The 21,313-nt window shown below is 39.2% G+C and overlaps 1 protein-coding gene across 1 annotated transcript in view; it reads right to left on the bottom strand.

The window, feature by feature from the left end:
- LOC139381610 (AT-rich interactive domain-containing protein 5B-like) overlaps positions 1-21,313 on the bottom strand; it is a 76,916-nt gene that overhangs the window by 35,012 nt on the left and 20,591 nt on the right. Inside the window, exon 4 of the mRNA XM_071125263.1 lies at positions 14,180-14,410. Within this exon, the coding sequence (XP_070981364.1) occupies positions 14,180-14,410 (231 nt within the window). The remainder of the gene's footprint in view (positions 1-14,179; positions 14,411-21,313) is intronic.

The raw sequence follows: 21,313 nt of genomic DNA, 5'->3' as shown, positions 1-21,313 counted from the left end.
GAGCAGTGGCTTCTTCCTTGCTGAGCGGCCTTTCAGGTTATGTCGATATAGGACTTGTTTTACTGTGGATATAGATACTTTTGTACCTGTTTCCTCCAGCATCTTCACAAGGTCCTTTGCTGCTGTTCTGGGATTGATTTGCACTTTTCGCACCAAAGTATGTTCATCTCTAGGAGACAGAATGCGTCTCCTTCCTGAGCGGTATGACGGCTGCGTGGTCCCATGGTGTTTCTACTTCCGTACTATTGTTTGTACAGATGAACGTGGTACCTTCAGGCGTTTGGAAATTGCTCCCAAGGATGAACCAGACTTGTGGAGGTCTACAATTTTGTCTCTGAGCTCTTGGCTGATTTCTTTTGATTTTCCGATGATACCAAGCAAAGAGGCACTGAGTTTGAAGGTAGGCCTTGAAATACATCCACAGGTACACCTCCAATTGACTCAAATGATGTCAATTAGTCTATCAGAAGCTTCTAATGCCATGACATAATTTTCTGGAATTTTCCAAGTTGTTTGAAGGCACAGAACTTAGTGTATGTAAACTTCTGACCCACTGGAATTGTGATACAGTGAATTATATGTGAAGTAATCTGTCTATAAACAATTGTTGGAAAAATTACTTGTGTCATGCACAAAGTAGATGTCCTAACCGACTTGCCAAAACTATAGTTTGTTAACAAGACATTTGTGGAGTGGTTGAAAAATGAGTTTTAATGACTCCAACCTAAGTGTATGTAAACTTCCGACTTCAACTGTAGGTATGCATGTCAGCTTTGACATCGGTTTTGCACATTTGGCGTTAAACTAGATATGTTCACTGATATATCATGCATCCCTAGTTTGAAGAAATATAATTATATTTCTATATTAGTATTAAGCTTGTTGCGTGAGCTGTAATGGATCATGATGAATGGATATCCAAACCGTCAGGCAAATTGACATTCAATTAATTTTACCCACTCAAACACACAGCCAGACTGTAAGAAATTAGTGAGTGTTGCAACTGAGGACAGACCATTTTTAATTGCTACGCACTTCAACACTCGGCGGTCCCATTCTGTGAGCTTGTGTGGCCTACCATTTCACAGCTGAGCCGTTGTTGCTCCTAGACATTTCCACTTCACAATAACAGCATTTGTAGTTGACCAGGGCAGCTCTAGCAGTGCCGAAATTTGACGAACTGACTTGTTGGAAAGGTGTCATCCTATGACGGTGCCACATTGAAAGTCACTGAGCTCTTCAGTAAGGAATTCTACTGCCAATGTTTGTCTATAGAGATTGCATGGCTGTGTGTTAAATAGTATACACCTGTCAGGAACGGGTGTGGTTGAAATAGCCAAATCCACACATTTAAAGGGGTGTCCACATACTTTTGTATATATAGTGTGTATTTCTATGTTAGTATTAAGCTTGTTGTGCCATGAGGTGTAATGGATCATGATGAACGGCTAACCAAACCATCATTTAAATGAGGACAGAACCCATTCCCACATTCATGATTGTTAATTCTTGCAGTTCAATCTCCAGTTAGTGCTGGTTGTTTGAGCATAATGCTTGACAATGCCTGCAAAAATGGTATAAAATGGCAAATGATCAAATACATAAAACAATGTTAAACATAAAGACAGGACTCTAAACACCAAAATAGTGTTTAAAAATGTCAGTTTGTGCTCCCAGTCCCTGGCAAGGTGTTGCACAACACTTGATAAAGTGTTATACAACACATCGTGTCATGTTTCAAAACATCTCAGGATGATGTGATTAAATACTCTAGCTAAGTTAAGGTTGTGTCCTTCAGGTTGGTGGCAACTCAACTGCCACTAGTATTGGTGTTACAAAGTACTTCATTCTAAGTGTAAGGCTTGTCTCTCTCCAGAATGCATGCACTCAGCTCTCCAGAATGAGTTCAGCGGTCTCCCGCCAATTCATGTGCATTTATTGTTTCATTGTGTGCATTTGATTGTTTATTTTGATAAATTCCCCATTACATATGTATGTCACCAGTAGGTCTTTAATGGCTGTCATTTGGTTTTATTTATTTATTTTAATGCAACTGTGCAAATACATACAGTACCATCCAGTTTGGACACACCTACTCATTCCATGGTTTTTCTTTATTTTTACTATTTTCTACATTGTAGAATAATAGTAAAGACATCAAAACGATGAAATAACACATATGGAATCAAGTAGTCAAGTAGTCAAAAAAGTGTTAAACAAATCAAAATATATTTGAGATTCTTCAAAGTAGCCACCCTTTGCCTTGATGACAGCTTTGTACACTCTTGGCATTCTTTCAACCAGCTTCATGAGGTAGTCACCTGAAATGCATTTCAATTAACAGGTGTTCTTCATTAAAAGTTAATTTGTGGAATTTCTTTCCTTCTTAATGTGTTTAAGCCAATCAGTTGTGTTGTGACAAGGTAGGGGTGGTATACAGAAGATAGCCCTATTTGACCAAGTCCACATTATGGCAAGAAGAGCTCAAGTAAAGGCATTTAAAAATGTCCTATACTGTTTTTATTTGTTGCTTTAGACCTTTGTATTTTACTTACACTGAACAAAAATATAAATCGATACATTCAACAATTTCAAAGATTTTACTGAGTTACACTTCATGTAAGGAAATCAGTCAATTGAAATTAATTCATTAAGCCCTCATCTATGGATTTCAAATGACTGGGAATACAGATATGCTATTGTTGGTCACTGATACTTTAAAAAGGTAGGGCATGGATCAGAAAACCAGTCAGTATCTAGTGTGACCACCATTTGCCTCATGCAGCGCGACAGATCTCCTTCGCATAGAGTTGATCCGGCTGTTGATTGTGGTCTAAGGAATGTTGCCCCACTCCTCTTCAATGGGTGTGCGAAGTTGCTGGATATTGTAGGGAACTGGAACACGCCAGAGCATTCCAAATATGCTCAATGGGTGACATGTCTGGTGAGTATGCAGGCCTGGGACTGGGACAGTTTAAGCTTTCAGAAATTGTGTGCAGATCATTGCAACATGGGGTTGTGCATTATCATGCTGAAACTTGAGGTGATGTTGGCGGATGAATGGCACAAAAATGGGCCTCAGGATCTCATCATGGCATCTCTGTGCAATCAAATTGCCATCGCTAAAATGCAATTGTGTTCGTTGACCGTAGCTTATGCCTACCCATAACATAACCCCACCACCACCATGGGGCACTCTGTTCACAACGTTTACATCAGGAAACCACTTGCCCACATGACACCATGACACCATGGCTATCTGCCTGGTACAGTTGATGACTCCCGGTACAAACCGGGAGTCATCCATGAAGAGCACACCTTCTCCAGCGGCCATCTAAGGTAAGCATTTGCCCACTGAAGTCGGTTACTGTCACATCTGCTCCAGCTCTTCCTTGGCGCTTCAGGGCGCCAGGTTGCCCTGCATCACGCACTCCTGCCATCCATCACGCACACCTGCCTTCTGTCACGCATATCAGCGTTATTGGACTCACCTGGACTCACTTATCACCTGTTATTACCTCCCCTATATTTGTCAGTTCACCAGCTCTGCTCCCCCCGGCTGCATTGTATTGTTTTTGTCTTTAGTATTAGTTTGCTGACGCTGTTCCTGTCTCGTTCCATGTCCGTTATTTATTAAATGTTTGACTCCCCATACCTGCTTAGTCTTTCCAGCGTCAACTCATGTGACAGTTACGACACCAAACTGCAGTCAGGTCAAGACCTTGGTGAGGACGACGAGCACGCAGATGAGGTTCCCTGAGACAATATCTAGCAGTTTGTGCAGAAATTCTTTGGTTGTGCAAACCCACAGTTTCATCAGCTGTCCGGGAGGCTGGTCTCAGACGATCCCGTAGGTGAAAAAGCCGGATGTGGAAGTCCTCGGCTGGCGTGGTTATATGTGGTGTGTGGTTGTGAGGCCGGTTGGATGTATTGTCAAATTCGCTAAAATGGAGTTGGAGGCGACTTATGGAAGAGAAATGAACATTCAATTCACTGGAAACAGCTCTGGTGGACATTCCTGCAGTCAGAATGCCAATTGCACGCGCCCTCAAAACCTGAAACACCTTTGGCATTGTGTCGTGTGACAAAACTGCACGTTTTAGAGTGGCCTTTTATTGTCCCCAGCACAAGGTGTACCTGTGTAAATGCTCGCTAACAGGGATGTAATCAAATTTGTGCCCAGAATTTGAGAGCAATAAGGTTTTTGTGGACAATTTATGGGATGTTTTATTTCAGGCCATGAAATATGGGACCAACACTTTACATTTTTGTTCAGTGTAGTTGACGATCTTAGTTATAGGCCTACTGCTGTGTTAGCCTATAAGCTATGTTTGAGCTCCATGCGCTAATTTCTTTAGTCAACAATGGATCCTGGGGTATCAATGTGTCTATATGACAGAGGCTGGTGCTCTCACATTAGTTGAATTTTAACTTTTAGATTTGTATAATTTTCATTCAGATTTTTTATGATTAACCATGTGACAATTTTCAGAATCCCAAACTTTGTTATGCAAATTAAAATCCTAACTGCTATGCAGATCGGTAGAAATGTTAGGATAAATTGTAAGCTTCCCAAAACTTGACACTTGTGCGCCGCCTATGGTCTTTACTATAACAAGCACGTGCACACACAAGAGTTCCCATGAAAAAAACGTGCTCCTTATGGATATCGAATGCCCATCCAATTGATTTGTTCTCACACCGGCCCTGGGAGGTGGTTTGAAGAAAGATGACTGGCATACTATTTTCCTCCTCATTTCCATGATCTTTTAGTGAACACCCATTATTCATGATTTCTGTCACCCAACTAAATATGACAGATTATGAAGCGAACCAAGCACATGTACAACTTTACAGCCAATAAGCTTCAAACAAACAAAAATACATAACAAATAACAACACATAACAAAATCCCTACTGGCAGCAAACTTTCTGATTGTGTATGTTTTTCCTGCTGGGTAGCTCCACTGTTGTGACATTTTCACAGTCACTGAGCCTGATGTGTTTGAAAGGGGGCTCTAACAGTACTCCTGACACATGTCAGGCCATGATATTACATGTACTGTAGGATTAAACAGACTTCTACAAATGAGCTAAATCCCCCGTGAACAACAGCCTAAGGTGTGACCCACCCAACCTAAAGGTCTATAACCTAATGTTTATACAAGTCTTTCTCTCTCTCCCATATGTAGGATGCTTTTTATCTTAATTTAGAAATGTCACACAGTGAGGGTAACACAGTGTGGGGGTGATATGGGGGTAGCATTGTGATCTTCACTCATCCTCTGGCATTATGCTATTCCCCAGCCAACCTCCTAATTTCCTATACAAATTGTGTAGCAGCCCTTTCCTGCAGTCAAATACCAAATTGCCCTCATGGGTGGAATGTTATTAATATTTTTCATAATTAATACACCTTTTTTTTCCACTGACGAAAATCTGGTGTTTCTATGTCAAACGGTTGTTATATTTCAGTCTTATGTGATGTACATAAAGTGTAATATTGGGATGCAAACTCAAAATGTAATACATTCCAACTCTATATCAGACATGGTACAGGTGTACTTTTTTAAGCACAAGTTTCAAAGTAGATTTATTTAAGACTACGTTCTAAATGTAATCCATTACAATTACCTGTTCAAAATTGTAATCGTTAACATAACTTTTGGATTACCCAAACTCAGTACGCAATCTGATTACTTTCAGTTACTTTTAGATTACTTTCCCCTTAAGCTGCATTAGAGGAAGACAAAAACAAATATTACCAATTGAACGATATCTATTGCAGGATAAATCAATGATAGAGTTTACATAGATCTCCATAAATGGATGGTGCATTTTACTAAATGTGTTGGTTATGTAGGCTTCTTCTAACCTCTTGCTGCCACTTCAAATAATACAATTAGGCTTCATCTTTACATTAAAAACCAAACTCTGTCAGATTTCCAGTCATTCCAATGAATGAAATACTCCTTGATCTTCAAGAGTAGGACTTAGAAATATACAGTAGATTAGCCAAATTGTTTTACCTGTGCATAACCCAAAAAGTAAGGAATTGTTTTCCTACTCTGTTTATGTTGTTGTAATGGAGGACTTATTGGGCTTATTGCTTTGAGTTGAAAAATAAATTATCCTCTCATGGAATGGTAAGATCTGAGCACTGTCGAAAAGTGCTATTTGCATGTGAAAAATGTATGCCATATGCTGTTTATGTTTTTTTTGGTGACACTTTGATATCTCGATCATTTGCAGCTGTTAAGTCTATCAAAAAGTATGCGAGTTTGAACATGTGTACCATTTGGCCTATGGACATTTGTTTTTGAATCAGTATGAATTATATTGAACAATAAAAGCCCCACTCGTGGTCTTCTTAGGAACTCCCGCAATATGCAGCTGTTGCAAAAGCGCATTTTTTACTGGCTGTCCACTGGTATCAAAAAACAATGATTGATAAGCAGCTTACATTTCAATTAAACCATTATTGGGTTAAAATACACAAACATTTGTGAACAGCTATCCACAACAACCACAATCCGTAAGGCGCAAATAGCTAAATGAAAGAGTAGCAGTGTGATTAACTTCAATGCTCTATGTAGATATCAATAACAAGTTATATTCGTATCACCCATAGGCTACACCAGCAGTCATTACCATTGGAAGACAGCTTGGACTGTAGCCTACAAAAAAAATCCTATTGCTGCTCTTTCCCACGATCCATCAAACCCATTTGGCATGTCATCATTGGTCTCTGACGTGGTCAGACTCGATCAGGCAGAACAAACTTAAACTTGCGCCTTTTTTCAATGCTGATTTGAATATCATTGAGACAACGCAAAGGTATCAAATCATTTTTTCACAAACATCCTTTCTGAAGTTAAAAGTAAATTCTAGAAGTAATGTTGTTTTTCAATTGTCTCTGTAATCTTATTAAAATATTTTTGCTGGTAACGTAACAGATTACAGTTACAGTTTTTTTTGTAATCAGTTTAATGGAACGTAATTACTCCCCAAACCTGCTCACATGGGATGTTGAGTAATCATTATCTCTTTAACAGAACCCGGGCATCTTTGCATTCCTACAGTCTACGTAACTCATATAGAGTTTTGAGTTGGGACTATTTCCTCATTGTCTCACGTCAGCTAGCGTGACATCCACCTGCACTGATTTGTCTGATAATTCGGGATATCTTAAAATAATTTTGGCTACAATATGCTGTCCTATCATTTTAAAATGTTACCAAGGTGACATTGTCCACTGAACCACCTTTCATCCTCAAAAGAGTCAGAGTTAATTTGACAAATTCTGTAGCTAATATTTACTTTTTTATGAGCAAGTATTCACTACCTAATTCTACATCTAGCTAAGGTGTTTTGTGGTGGTAGAATCAGTATTTATGAAATCAGTGGTGTCAAGTACTTAAGTAAACATACTTTATAGTACTACTTAAGTTGTTGTTTGGGGGTATCTGTACTTTTCTTGACAACTTTATTTTATTTCACTACATTCCAAAATAAAATAATGTACTTTTTACTCCATACATTTTCCCTGACACCCAAAATGACTCGTTACATTTTGAATGTTTCGCAAGACATGAAAATGTTCCAATTCAAGCACTTATCAAGAGAACATTCCCGGTCATCCCTACTGCCTCTGAGCTGACGGACTCACTAAACACAAACTATTTGTTTGTAAATTATGTCTAAGTGTTGGAGTGTGCCCCTGGCTATCTAAAAAATAAAAATAAAATAAATGAAATTATCTGTACCATTCCTTTTACTTTTGATACTTAAGTATATTTAAAACCCAAATACTTTTAGACTTTTAATAGTATTTTACTGGGTGACTTTTACTTGAGTCATTTTCTATTAGGGTATTTTTTACCTAAGTATGAACACTTAGTACTTTTCCATTACTGTGTGAAATTTGAAATTAAAATTTGCTACCTAATGGGTTAGCTAGCTAGTGTGTCTGCTTGCTGGCTGAACCAGCCTCAAATCAATCCATATGAAACGAAAGGCAGGGATGCTAACAACGGCAGTTGACACACTCAATGCCGAATACTCCCTCTAGCTAGCTAGTGTAGTGAAATTCTAGCTAATGCACAAACTAGTTTTCATGATATCTTCTCTGCCGTGATAACTGCACAGAGTTCTACAGCACAGCGGACTGCTCTCTGCGACGTTATCGCGTTGGCCAATTGTTACAAAGTAGCGAGGCACGGTGCCAGCTGTCAGAGTCAGATACATGCTGATTTCTGAGAACAGTCCCATAACTTTGGTGCCGTACAACTTCATCAACAAGCTGGCAAACTAGTGTTAGGCGGATGGGCAAAATCTTGATTTTTAGAAATGAGTTCAACAACCTACAAGACAGATCGGTTGAGGAACGAGCATCATGTAGGAGTGACGCCATCTGATGTGAGAAAATGACTATTTCCTCTCATCTAAGTGGTTTGCTATTACTGCAGGTGTTCAGAAATGTGAAATATAGTGTGACAAATAGCCTACTGTAGTATGCTAGTAAGTGACAGTGGTAGTGAAATAATGTGATGGCTTGTTATCCTTTCAGAGCTGAATACTGTAATGAGATGGCTTCAAATTGCCTGTGTTTATGTGAGCTAACGAGTAGCACAATGCCATGCTCTTATCATGGAAATGACAAATTCAACTAATCTCATTTGAATAACAATAAAAGTAAATGCAATAGCCATTTTCAAATGCTCAAATTTCAATATGCGACTACCGACACAACACCCTCTATCCTTTTTTTTGTTGCAAGAATTTGTAAATTAAATTCTGCCACCATCCTGGATAAGCCACAAGTCACAATTGATTTTACATTGCATTTATTTCTGGGAAATATAATTACATGAGAAAATGATTGCTATACCTAACAAACGTTGACTGTTGAACATTAAAAACCTATTATCAAAGGGAACAATTTGCCAGATATATCGTGGAGGGCAAATCTAGCCATATATTTGTGAAGATGAAGACCAAACGCCAGGTAGTAATTATCAATCATCATCAAGATCCTGTCTGGACCGCAGTACCCATGGCAACAGGCCCACATCGCAGCATGTATGTTTACAGGAAATTGAACAGTCCTTTTTCAGTTCAGCCTCTCGCTTCCCTACCTCACAGGTGAACACAGCATTTAACTGCCAGCATTTAACTACATTGCCCTTAAGTGGGCATACACACTTCCATTATGTCCACTACTATTCCATCTGGTTGGCTTAACCACAGAGCCAAACGTTAACAGCCCTGCAAGCTAATGATGCAGCTGAAGACACAAGTCCGTAATATCTCGATGTTGTTTAATAAGGAGACGGAGGTTTAAGTTCCCAAGCAAAGTTCAAGGCTCTTTTTTGTTGTTCATGTCTCTGTTCCTCAGTTTGTAGTTGTACATATACTAAATGCCTTAGTGCAGAACTACATTCCATGTCATAAAGGCTCAAACTAGCTTAGATTGACAAGTGTCTACTGTATGTCATTTTAAAAGGGTTGTGTGAAGATAATATTTTTGTCACATCTTACCCAACAACCATCTGATACTTTACTTATACTGAATAACCATGCTCTTTCATCCTTCTGGAATTAATATTCAATTTACTTAAAACAAGATCTGCTAATTAACATGATTAGCAAATAAACCAAAAGCAATTTGAGCTAAAATTGGCAGGAGTGCGGATGAATTTGCCTTGTTTATTATTGCTGTCATTTTCCACTGCAGCTTTATTTATGCAGTGTTGTGTATGCCCCCCTTGGGAGGGAACATTACTCTTTCATCATATCAAATGAAGTGAAACGGAGTTATTCCAGGAAGAGCCAATTAAACTGTTCAAACACGTTTATTATGAAATCATTCTCATTGGATGGAGTGCGTTTGAGGGTGTGAATGTGTATGCTTTGTGCTGTGCAAACTCAAAGTTGTAGTGCTTGAGTGTACACTAATGTACACTAATATAAAGGTACACTCAAGCATTGAATTCCCCCTATACCATTCCCACATGTACAGTACAATACATTTAACTTAAACCTAGAGATTAACAAGTTTTCTTTACTCTTTCAGAATCAAATCAAAATGTAACTTAAGCACACCTAAATCTCTCCCTCTCTGTCTTCCATTCTTTTTGTCCACTTTCCTCTTCATGTGACACACTCATGCTCTTTGCAGTATGTCATTGGGACTCATTAACACAGATCATTCTCTGAACTCTGCCAGCTTAAACCAAAACAAGGCTGACAAGCAGAGTAAGGAATGCACTGAACTCTGACCTCAATCTTGATAACATCACCCTACTCCATTTAGATCCAGTTACAGTGTGTGATTCTAACATACATAGGTTTTGCCCCCACACCACCATCATACATCTTATCTGCCCTATCCCATTAGAAAATATATGTAATTAAAAATATGAAAACAGATACATTAATAGTGTCATGATCTAAAAATACATATATGTAGAGTTTACATGTTGGAGAGTTTACCATGTCCAGTTTCAGATTTGCCTAGTGCCTTTGAGTTGGCAGTGTCGCTTAATGGCTTTTGTTTAAAGAGAAAAAAACCTTTTAAGGATGAAAGTCAAGCATAACAACACACAGAGGGGCTGTCCCAAATATGGCATGTCTTTCCATGAGCGCGAATGTAAAACAGACAAAATTACGTAATGTGGGATTTGCTAAAAATGGGCTAACCTTCAAACGTTTCCAGATTATTGCTATTGACAGAGTGAAACAAAAACTAAATGGGTCTGGGGTTTTAAATAACCAAACAATCTGTTTCATATATAACTACCGAGCAGTGAAGGAGCTCAAGACTTATGCTATTCATTACCGGAAGGGAGAAATCACAGCGACCTATAAATAAATGAATGCACGGAGAAACGCACCCATACATCAATAAACCGTATTTATTCTCATAGATTACGCTCTGGTTACATTTGATGGGATTGAGTTAACCAAAGAGCTATCGTTACGACTTTGTCATGTAAAATCTTCCAGCATGGTGATTATAAATAATCATATTAATTTCAAATAGGTCAGGGCATGCTTTTCCACTATACCTATTGTCTGGTTGTAGGGCAATTTATTCTTCTGAGAAATAGTGAGATTTTTCCCTCGATGACTAACACAGAGGCCTTCCTCCATTGTACTGTAATGAGGATGTGAGAGATTAGTGTAAGTAAGAATGATGCTATTTACGATACTCATAAACTATGTTCAAAAAGACCAACATGCCCCTACCTGCAAATATGAGGAGCAAAAGAGCCCCCTCACAACATACTTAAACTTCAAGGGTGTATAATATCATCCCTCATGACTCATGGATCTGACTCCAGGCTTCAGCATTCTACTCCTCAACCTCTATAAGTTGTGTTGTGTAGGAATTAAGCCACATCAAGAGCCTGTGAAAGTCTTCTCCCTCCTCGCTCTGTCCAGATAAATGATACCTCTCCAGGCTTTTTTCTGTACAGACTAAAAGGACTATAATAATGTGCATCTGGGCAGCTTGTCCTGTATGTTTCTAATTAGGATGAAAAATAAGGGATATTATGCTTCACCACACAGTCATGCTAATTCAGTAGACTGAAAATGCTTTTAGTTCAATACCAATGTGAGGTTGTTGCTAACATCTTGTGGAAAAACTCAGTGTATATGAGAAAATAAAATCTATATGATTACCCAAATACATTAAAACAGTGCCAGCTTTATAACCTGATCTTAGCTTTGAAAAAAGATTTCAGAGCAGAAATTATTCCAATCTATATGGGAGAGCACATGTTAACAGTTTAGCAGGATAAAAATGGGCCTGTCTTAGGCAATCTCCAGCTTTACTGGGATTCAGTGGAGGGGAGTGACACAGGCACACAAAGGAAATCATTCCTTTATCAGTGTGTTTACATTCTGGCCTCATACTGGCCATGCTACAGTGCTTTTACAGGAACATTAACACAGTTTACACTCCAGAGCAAGTGTCCTTCATTTCACAATACGTTAAAAATATAATCTCTTTAGGGTCTATGCATCTGGTAAGCATTAATATCCAGCAATAAATCCCCCCCCCCCCCTCGGGGATTACTAAAATAATTCAGATGGATTCCAGAAAATGCTCCTCTTTAATGAACATTAAAACAAATATGAGTGGAAACATCTCAAACAGGCAAACAATAACAACCATTTTTGCATAAATAGATACCGATCCTATTTCCTTTCCAGACATAGCAGCTAGAATAAAAGACTAAATGAAGGAACGCGCCTGTAGTTTCACCTCAAACATGAGTGCCTCATCAGCTTTCAAAACACTGTTTGTTTAAGCAACGGGTATTATGTTTCTCAGAGATGGGGGCAGGGAGGGTAAGCAACATTATTACTTTGTTGCAGGAAAAGAAGAATGACATGTCTCAAAATATTCTGAAAGCATGTTGCCAGGCAGGTAATTATACCAATGTTCAGGATAACATGTTCTCTCACAGCATATTCCAACCACATAATTGCAATTGTAATATGATTGCCAAAGAGCAAAGGTCATCATACTACCTCTATCTCTCAGTGGAACTGCCTTGGAACACTAATATTACTTCAAACTTTTCTTCCTAGATTATGTTATGTAATTCATCATTTTTGTTCTATCTCACAGAAAATGTGAGAATAATATGTGGTAGTCACATTGTCAATACAGTCTCCGCAGTTTGGTAGAAATTAGGTTACATGAATATGGAAATAGGAAGAAAGTTGTCTGACATCATGTCAAGTTGCCTTGCTATTACTAGGGCCTTGAGTAACCAAACCATAATAAACCCTCAAGTTTATATAAATGACAGTGTCACTTCTCTAGATAGCAGAATTGTAATTATCAGCAGTGTTCCAGTAATTCTGCAGTGAAACAAATGACACTATGTCCACACACCCTGAGGTGGCTGTTTGTCAACAGAACGTCTGTTAAAGGGGCAACCTTAGAAAAAGATTTGGCCAATGATAAAGGTCAGGATTAGCATTGGAAAAGCATAAATACAATCGTTTATGGTCACTTCTAGCTTTAACAACGGCCCATTATTCACTGCCCCTGGCACTTGACCTAATAAAAATCTGGTTTAAACATGGGTGAATTTAATGTTTCCTAACATGAATAAAACACACATTAATGTGGCGGATTGAGAGAACTGGTGTTTACATAAAGGAATTTCAGTCAGAGTGTGAAAAAGGCTTGTGCCTGAATACGGTGTAACACTAACAGGCGCTGGCACTATGAGCCAGTAGTACGAGCACTGGCACTAGGAGCCAGTAGTACGATCACTGACACTATGAGCCAGTAGTACAAGCACTGGCACATGAGCCAGTAGTACGAGCGCTGGCACTATGAGCCAGTAGTACGAGCACTGGCACTATGAGCCAGTAGTACGAGCGCTGGCACTATGAGCCAGTAGTACAAGCGCTGGCACTATGAGCCAGTAGTACGAGCGCTGGCACTATGAGCCAGTAGTACAAGCGCTGGCACTATGAGCCAGTAGTATGAGGGCTGACACTATGAGCAAGTAGTATGAGGGCTCACTATGAGCCAGTAGTATGAGGGCTGACACTATGAGCCAGTAGTATGAGGGCTGACACTATGAGCCAGTAGTATGAGCACTGGCACTTTGAGCCAGTAGTATGAGCACTGGCACTATGAGCCAATAGTACGAGCAGCAGCAGGATGTGAGCATGCTATTCATATAGTATTTTCCTAGGCATAAAACAGTTTCCCTTCACCTCCTCGCTTCTCTTTTAAAATTAAATTACCCACACTGACAATCTCTCCAAAAATGTTGACCTGTTCCACAATTACTATGAGTTAAGCTATACAACAGTGCTCTTTGTGGAAACGCACAAAGTTAAAGAAAGACTATCTTAAGGGCCGATGATACTCAGTCTGGTGTGTTTTGAAGGGTTGGGGTCAGTTCAATTTCAATTCAGTCAATTTAGGAAGTGAATGTAATACTCTCAGGTCCATATGGCATTTTGAAATCATGAATTGAATTTCAATTCATCCCCTGAAGTGACTTGAATCAAAGTAGAAGTGACCCCACCCTGGGTGGTGTTTAGTCGCCGCAAAATTGGAGAAAACCTTTTGAAACTGAGCAGTTACTGAGCAGAAACTGAACAGTTACTACCTGCACCCTAGCGCTTTGGGATTTACCGAACTCTTCGCAGACACTCTCATTCTGCAGCAGGGTGGGGTGTTCGAAGGTGTCCCTGCAGTAGAGGATGCGTGTGGTGTCGTGTTGGGAGGCGATGCCGCCCAAAGCCAGCACGGTGTGGTCCGTCAGCAGGGCAGACGGCTGCTCTCTGAGCCGGGCCAGGACCGAGCGGTAACGACAGTACTGGGGGTAGCTCATCACCAGCACTTTCTTGCCGTCATCTTCCTGACCTGGAACAAAACAAATGTAGAAACAAACAGTTAGCCCTAGTTTCAAACAAATATAGTTTAAACCCACACACACGCTGATAATGACACATTTCACTTAGATAGGGGAATTAATAATACTTTATGTATGACGTAAACTGATAATAGCAGAGGCAAAGGGAAAGCAAATGTCAAGGCAACAGAGATTTTCACATCTAGATTGACAGGTTTTAACAAGCAACATATAGGTAAATTCAAGCAGCAGTTTTCCCAGGATTGTTCGTTTTAGGAAAACAAGCATGTAAGAAATGCCCCTTAAGGCAGTCTTGTCATTCAGAAACAGGCAGTTTATGTAGAAAATGTTGTAACCTTCTTAGAGAAAACCCTAGACAATCCATCAAAATCTACCAGCTGATATGGCTATGTATATCGTGCAATATATGACAGGAAAAAACATATACTTTATGATGGGGAAATATACTAGTATTGAGCCCAAACCGTGTACTGTTAGACATGAAATAATAAAATATACCCCTTGGCCCATATAAGCATAAAAATCCACCATGTATGCATTGCAACACATCTACAGAAATGCAAGGTTGAGTTGGCAAGACTGCTAGACCAGGGCAAGGGAAAGATAAATCATAAAGAAATGGAACACTCCCTCATTCACCCTCCCTTCCCTCTCCCTATTTCTCTTGTTCTCTCTCTTTCACTGCATACAGTATAGACTGAATATCTAGCTATTAGAATTTGTTGAACAATCCCTGGGTAGCATTACTTGGCATATATCCAGCCGGAGGTGTTATGCATAATGAGGTGTTGAATGCAGGTATTCTGTAGTAGCACCTACTAAAACATTCCACAACATAACAATGGGGCTTTTTGTATGAGGTACTGTACATGTACTAGGTTTTGGGTGATACGGATAATAATTAAAATCATAATTGTCGATGATAATCATTGATATGAAATATGATCTGAATAGTCCAACAAAAATTATATTGGAAAGGGTCAGGTGGCACACCTCTATTTGACACCATTAATTTGCAGCCCAGCCCTACTTGGTACCATAGTCCAAACGAGCCACCCTTCACAGACAACCGAGCCAGTTAGTTAACTACACATGACTAATACTTCAAAAGGGAGGGAATGAAAGCCCCCTCCTCAAACACACACACCACAGATGTGTGTCTGTGGTCGCATGCAATTACTGCTTGGTGGCACTTGGTTTTTATCCAAATGTCAAGGATTTTATTTGAACTAGCCAACCCTGGAACCTGGCAATCTCCTGAGGGCCCTCCCAGCATTCTCTTGATTAGATTCAACTTGCTGGGGAAGAAGCCATGGGGCATTTACTGTATAGTAGGACTAAGTACCTGTGTGTGAATGAAAGTGCGAGTGCGTGTGTGTGTGTGAGAGAAACTGCGTGTGCATAATGGTATACACACCTTATGTCCCTTTGTTCGTAAAGTCTGACCTTTCCAAATAAAGGACATTGTTATCTTTACATAATAATTTAAATTGGCTGGGGCCTTAGCTCTGTCGCTAGAGAGTTAAAATCCGGAGAGAAAGGACATTATGTAATTGATCTCTCTCTGTTTTTACTACTTTCGACTAAAACAGCTGGTTTTTGACAAGAAGCTTTTGTGTAGGACCTAGAGGCACTTCTATGATGATTAAACTACCATGTAACAGATTTGTATTTATTTTTATGCATCGTCAAGCAATCTCAAAACTAATAAACACAACACAGTGTCTGTATCATCAGCATAAACACAATGTGACAGGATGTAATCAAAACAATTCAAGACAGGTGATTACTATTCATAACCAAGGACATATAAGAGTGTATTACACAATATGCAATTCAACTGTAACTATACAGTAGACGGATTATAGTGCCTCCATAAGAAAATCTAAGTGCAGAACTCAATTACAAGGCAACTCAAGGACAAGGTCGATGAATCTGGGATATAGGCCTACTATTTATAATACCGCTGCTTCCTGCATCACCATTACTCTGAACAACCATAGGCAATGAGCGCATTTTTGCTTTTCACTTCTCCGGTCATTGATAACAACCCTTTCAAACCTACTTGTGGGTTTCCTTCCATTGAGATTGCATGGTGAAGAGTAAAGGAAATTGTATTTTCAAAACACAGACTCCAAAAAACTATTTTATGTTAGGAAAAAACCAATGCATTAACCAAATTGCTTTTGTAAACTGTATGGCTTACATTTCAAACAAGCTTACAATCATTACACCAGACAAAAGAACTGACAAGATCTTTCAAAAGACTGTGACTGAAGTTCTGTTCACTGAGGCAAAAATGCGGACATACATCATTCTCACACAATCACTCACTCAGCTGAAATTTGCTGTTGTCAAAATTTCCACATTATCTAACCAGCCAAGGAATTTACTGAAGCTTAATGTGATAGGATTTGAGAGAGGTAATAAATGTATGAGCCAATAACGTCACTTTGATATCTGTTCTTACAGTAGGTACCCCACAGATATCAAAACAACATATACAGCTTTTCAAAGTAGAGGGAATAAACGAGGGAAACTGGAGAAGGAGACTATTTTGTATTCTCTCTCCATCCACTACCTTTTTGCTGTTCAGCTCTGTATTGATTTCAGAGGTTGCCTTGTTTCCATTTACCAAAGACTTCTTTCATAATGTATAACACATAACGGATTCATCCTCCTCTCTTTCCTGCAGCATATACACTTTTCATATAAAGGACGACACAGAGAGCTATATGCATGCTGGCTCTCAAGCTGTTTGTTTTTATTGAACCAAAAAAGCACAGCATCTGCCAGTAATAAATACTGGACAGAATGCAAAAAGACAATCATATTTCAGTAACGACTAGCTTGTCCTCCCTAAGGGAAAAAAAATCAAAACCCCTTCATATTTATGACGCATAATGTATCCACCATGATTCAATGGACTCCAATCACCTCTGCTACATTACACTCAAGTATTGACTCGCATCTTCACAAAAACCAATAATATCAGCTGCATCAAAAAATGGCCCGGTTTAGATCAGCCCTAAGAGAACTATTAGTCCCTGTTATATTCACAAGGCATGTCCGTAAAGCCTTCAAAGCGAATGGTATTCTCACAAAAGGCCACAAACACCCAGAGGAAATGTTCTATTGAAATGGTATGAAGGGCAGCAGAGGGCTGCTCTCTCTGCAAGTTGGTTCCTGTTCTTAATTATCTAACAGCATTAAAGTGCCTCTTTCTGTTCTAGATTTTTTAAGGAGTGGAGAGGGGGAGGGTGTCCTCCTGAGACAAAAATAAACATTTATATAATTTTCACCTCCATTTATTCAAGTGTGCTGCGCAAGAATTCAGACCAGCTACATGCATACTGAAGAAAAAAACTGCACAATTACTCTACACACTGTTCTTAATTTGGTTCCAGATGTTCTCACAGTTCACATAATTTTTTTTGTTGCAATAAACGACATTTAAAAAAACATACTCCTATTTCAAAATGGTTTAGAAAAAGAACGCAGCACTTTCCCTTTGTTGATTTATGTGATTCTATTACATTAAACATTCCTTCCCCTAAGCGGGCTCTGCTCCCTAGCAACAAGCGCTAGCAGTTCTAATGTCGTTGGCATGGGGCCAGTGTAAGCTGTCTGCGTTATTGATTGCTAGATTGAAAAGTTTGCATTTAATAGGCTCTGTAATACATGATGAAATTATTCAGAGCTCCTTGTGCCAAATTGGTTCCTTTGACTATCAAAGACCATGGCTATTACAAACAAGGCAGCATCCAAATGTTCCAGAGGTTTTATGCCTGAACCAAATTATAGCTTCAACCCTGCATCACCACAACCATACTCCAAACATAAGACCCATAATTGCCTATACCAGAAAGGTATTATTGTTAGGAACAAGAAAGTTGACTTAGACAAGCAGAAACAGAGATTTTACCGAACTGACAGTCAATATCTTTTGTCCGTGGTAAACAGGCCCCAACAGCGTACCCTGGTCTTTGTTTTATTCTTCCAGTGAGATTAATGGCTCTGTTTGCCTTTCCCAATCCAGATATTGCAGTATAGCACTACTCCTCATTCACAAATTATTAACAGTGGCCAGGCTGTTATGTAGAAAACCTTACCCAAAGGAGATTATCAGTGTAAATGACTGAATCTAAGGATGAAAAGAAGGCCAGGGAAAATCGGAGGCATTTAATTCCACTACTTTTACAGTACCAAAAGTTTGGACAAACCCACTCATTCAAGGGTTTTTCTTTATTTTACTATTTTCTATATTGTAGAATAATAGTGAAGACACCAAAACTATGAAATAACACATATGGAATCATGTAGTAACCAAAAAAGTGTTAAAACAAATAAAAATATATTTTATATTTTATATTCTTCAAAGTAGCCACCTTTTGCCTTTGACAGCTTTGCACACTCTTGGCATTTTCTCAATCAGCTTCACCTGGAATGCTTTTCCTACAGTTCCCACATATGCTGAGCACTTGTTGGCTGCTTTTCCTTCACTCTCCAACTCATCCCAAACCATCTTAATTGGGTTGAGGTCAGGTGATTGTGGAGGCCAGGTCATCTGATGCAGAACTCCATCAATCTCCTTCTTGATCAAATAGCCCTTACACAGCCTGGAGGTGTGTTGGGTCATTGTCCAGTTGAAAAACAAACGATAGTCCCACTAAGCGCAAACCAGATGGGATGGCATATTGCTGCAGAATTCTGTGGTAGCCATGCTGGTTAAGTGTGCCTTGAATTCTAAATAAATCACTGACAGTGTCACCAGCAAAGCACCCCCACACCTCCTCCTCCATGCTTCACGGTGGGAACCACACATACTCCAAACGGGCTCCAGAGTGGTGCAGCGAACTAAGGCACTACATCTCAGTGATAGAGGCGTCACTACAGACCCTGGTTTGATCCTGGGCTGTATCACAACCAGCAGTGATTGGGAGTTCCATAGTGCGGCGTACAACTGACCCAGCGTTGTCCGGGTTAGGGGAGGCTTTGGCCGGGGTAGGCCGTCATTGTAAAATAAGAATTTGTTCTTAACTGACTTTCTTAATTAAATAAAGGTCAAATAAAAATATAAAATAAAACATGCAGAGATCATTAGTTCACCTACTCTGCGTCTCACAAAGACACAACAGTTGGAACCAAAAATCTCAAATTTGGACTCATCAGACCAAAGGAAAGATTTGCACCGGTCTAATGTCCATTGCTCGTGTTTCTTGGACCAAGCAAGTCTCTTCTTCTTATTGGTGTCCCTTAGTAGCGGGTTTTTTACAGCAATTTGTCCATGAAGGCCTGATTCACACAGTCTTCTCTGAACAGTTGATGTTGAGATGTGTCTGTTACTTGAACTCTGTGAAGCATTTATTTGGCCTGCAATTTCTAAGGCTGGTAACTCTAAATTAACTTGTCCTCTGCAACAGAGGTAACTCTGGGTCTTCCTTTACTGTGGCGATCCTCATGAAAGCCAGTTTCATCATAGCGCTTGATGGTTTTTGCGACTGCATTTGAAGAAACTTCAAAAGTTCTCTAAATTTTCCGGATTGACTGACCTTCATGTCTTAAAGTAATGATGGATTGTCGTTTCTTTTTGCTTATTTGAGCTGTTCTTAGCATGATATAGACTTGGTCTTTTACCAAATAGGGCTGTATACCACCCCTACCTTGTCACAACACAACTGATTGGCACAAATGCATTAAGAAGGAAAGAAATTCCACAAATGAACTTTTAACAAAGCACGTCTGAAATGACTACATCATGAAGCTGGTTGAGAGATTGCCAAGAGTGTGCAATGCTGTCATCAAGGCAAAGGGTGGCTACTTTGAAGAATCTCAAATATAAAATATATTTTGATTTGTTTAACTTCTCTAGGGTAGGGGGCAGCATTTGGAATTTTGGATGAAAAGCATGCTCAAATTAAACTGCTTTCTACTCGGGCCCAGAAGATAGGATATGCATATAATTAGTCGATTTGGATAGAAAACACTCTAAAGTTTCTAAAGTTAAATAATGTCTGTGAGTATAACAGAACTGATTTGGCAGGCGAAAACCTGAGAAAAATCCATTCAGGAAGTAGGATTTTTGTTGTTGTTGTAGTTTTCTATTCAATGCCATTACAGTATCCATTGACTTAGGACTCAAATTGCAGTTACTATACCTTCCACTAGATGTCACCAGTCTTTAGAAATTGTTTCAGGCTTGTATTCTGAAAAATGAGGGTGTAAGAGCAGTCTGAATGAGTGGACCCTGCAGTGACACAGAGCTTTTTCAAGTGCGCGACCGAGAGTGCCTTTCTTGTTTACCTTTTATATTGATGACGTTATTGTCTGGTTGAAATATTAACAATTATTTAGGCTAAAAACAACCAGAGGATTGAATATAAACATCGTTTGACATGTTTCTATGAACTTTACGGATACAGTTTGGATATTTTGTCTGCCTGTTGTGACTACGTTTGAGCCTGTGGATTACTGAAGAAAACGTGCGAACAAAGCGGAGGTTTTCGGATATAAAGAGAGACTTTATCGAACAAAAGGAACATTTATTGAATAAATGAATGTCTTCTGAGTGCAAACATATGAAGATCATCAAAGGTAAGTGATTCATTTTATCCCTATTTCTGACTTGTGTAACTCTTCTACTGTGCTGGTTACTGTTTGTAATGATTTGTCTGTTGGGCTATATTCTCAAATAATTGTAAGGTATGCTTTCGCAGTAAAGCATTTTTTAAATCTGACACCGTGGTTGGATTCACAAGAAGTTCATCCTTAAACCTAAGTAAAATAGTTGTATCTTTTCTGAATTTTTATAATGAGTATTTCTGTATTTGAATTTGGCACTCTGCAATCTCACTGGATGTTGGCCAGGTGGGATGCTAGCGTGTCCAAACTTT

This window comes from Oncorhynchus clarkii, chromosome 23, assembly GCF_045791955.1.
Source record: "Oncorhynchus clarkii lewisi isolate Uvic-CL-2024 chromosome 23, UVic_Ocla_1.0, whole genome shotgun sequence".
NCBI lineage: Eukaryota > Metazoa > Chordata > Actinopteri > Salmoniformes > Salmonidae > Oncorhynchus > Oncorhynchus clarkii.
The sequence above is the reverse complement of the archived record's forward strand: the minus strand, read 5'-3'. Positions and strand labels throughout refer to the sequence as shown.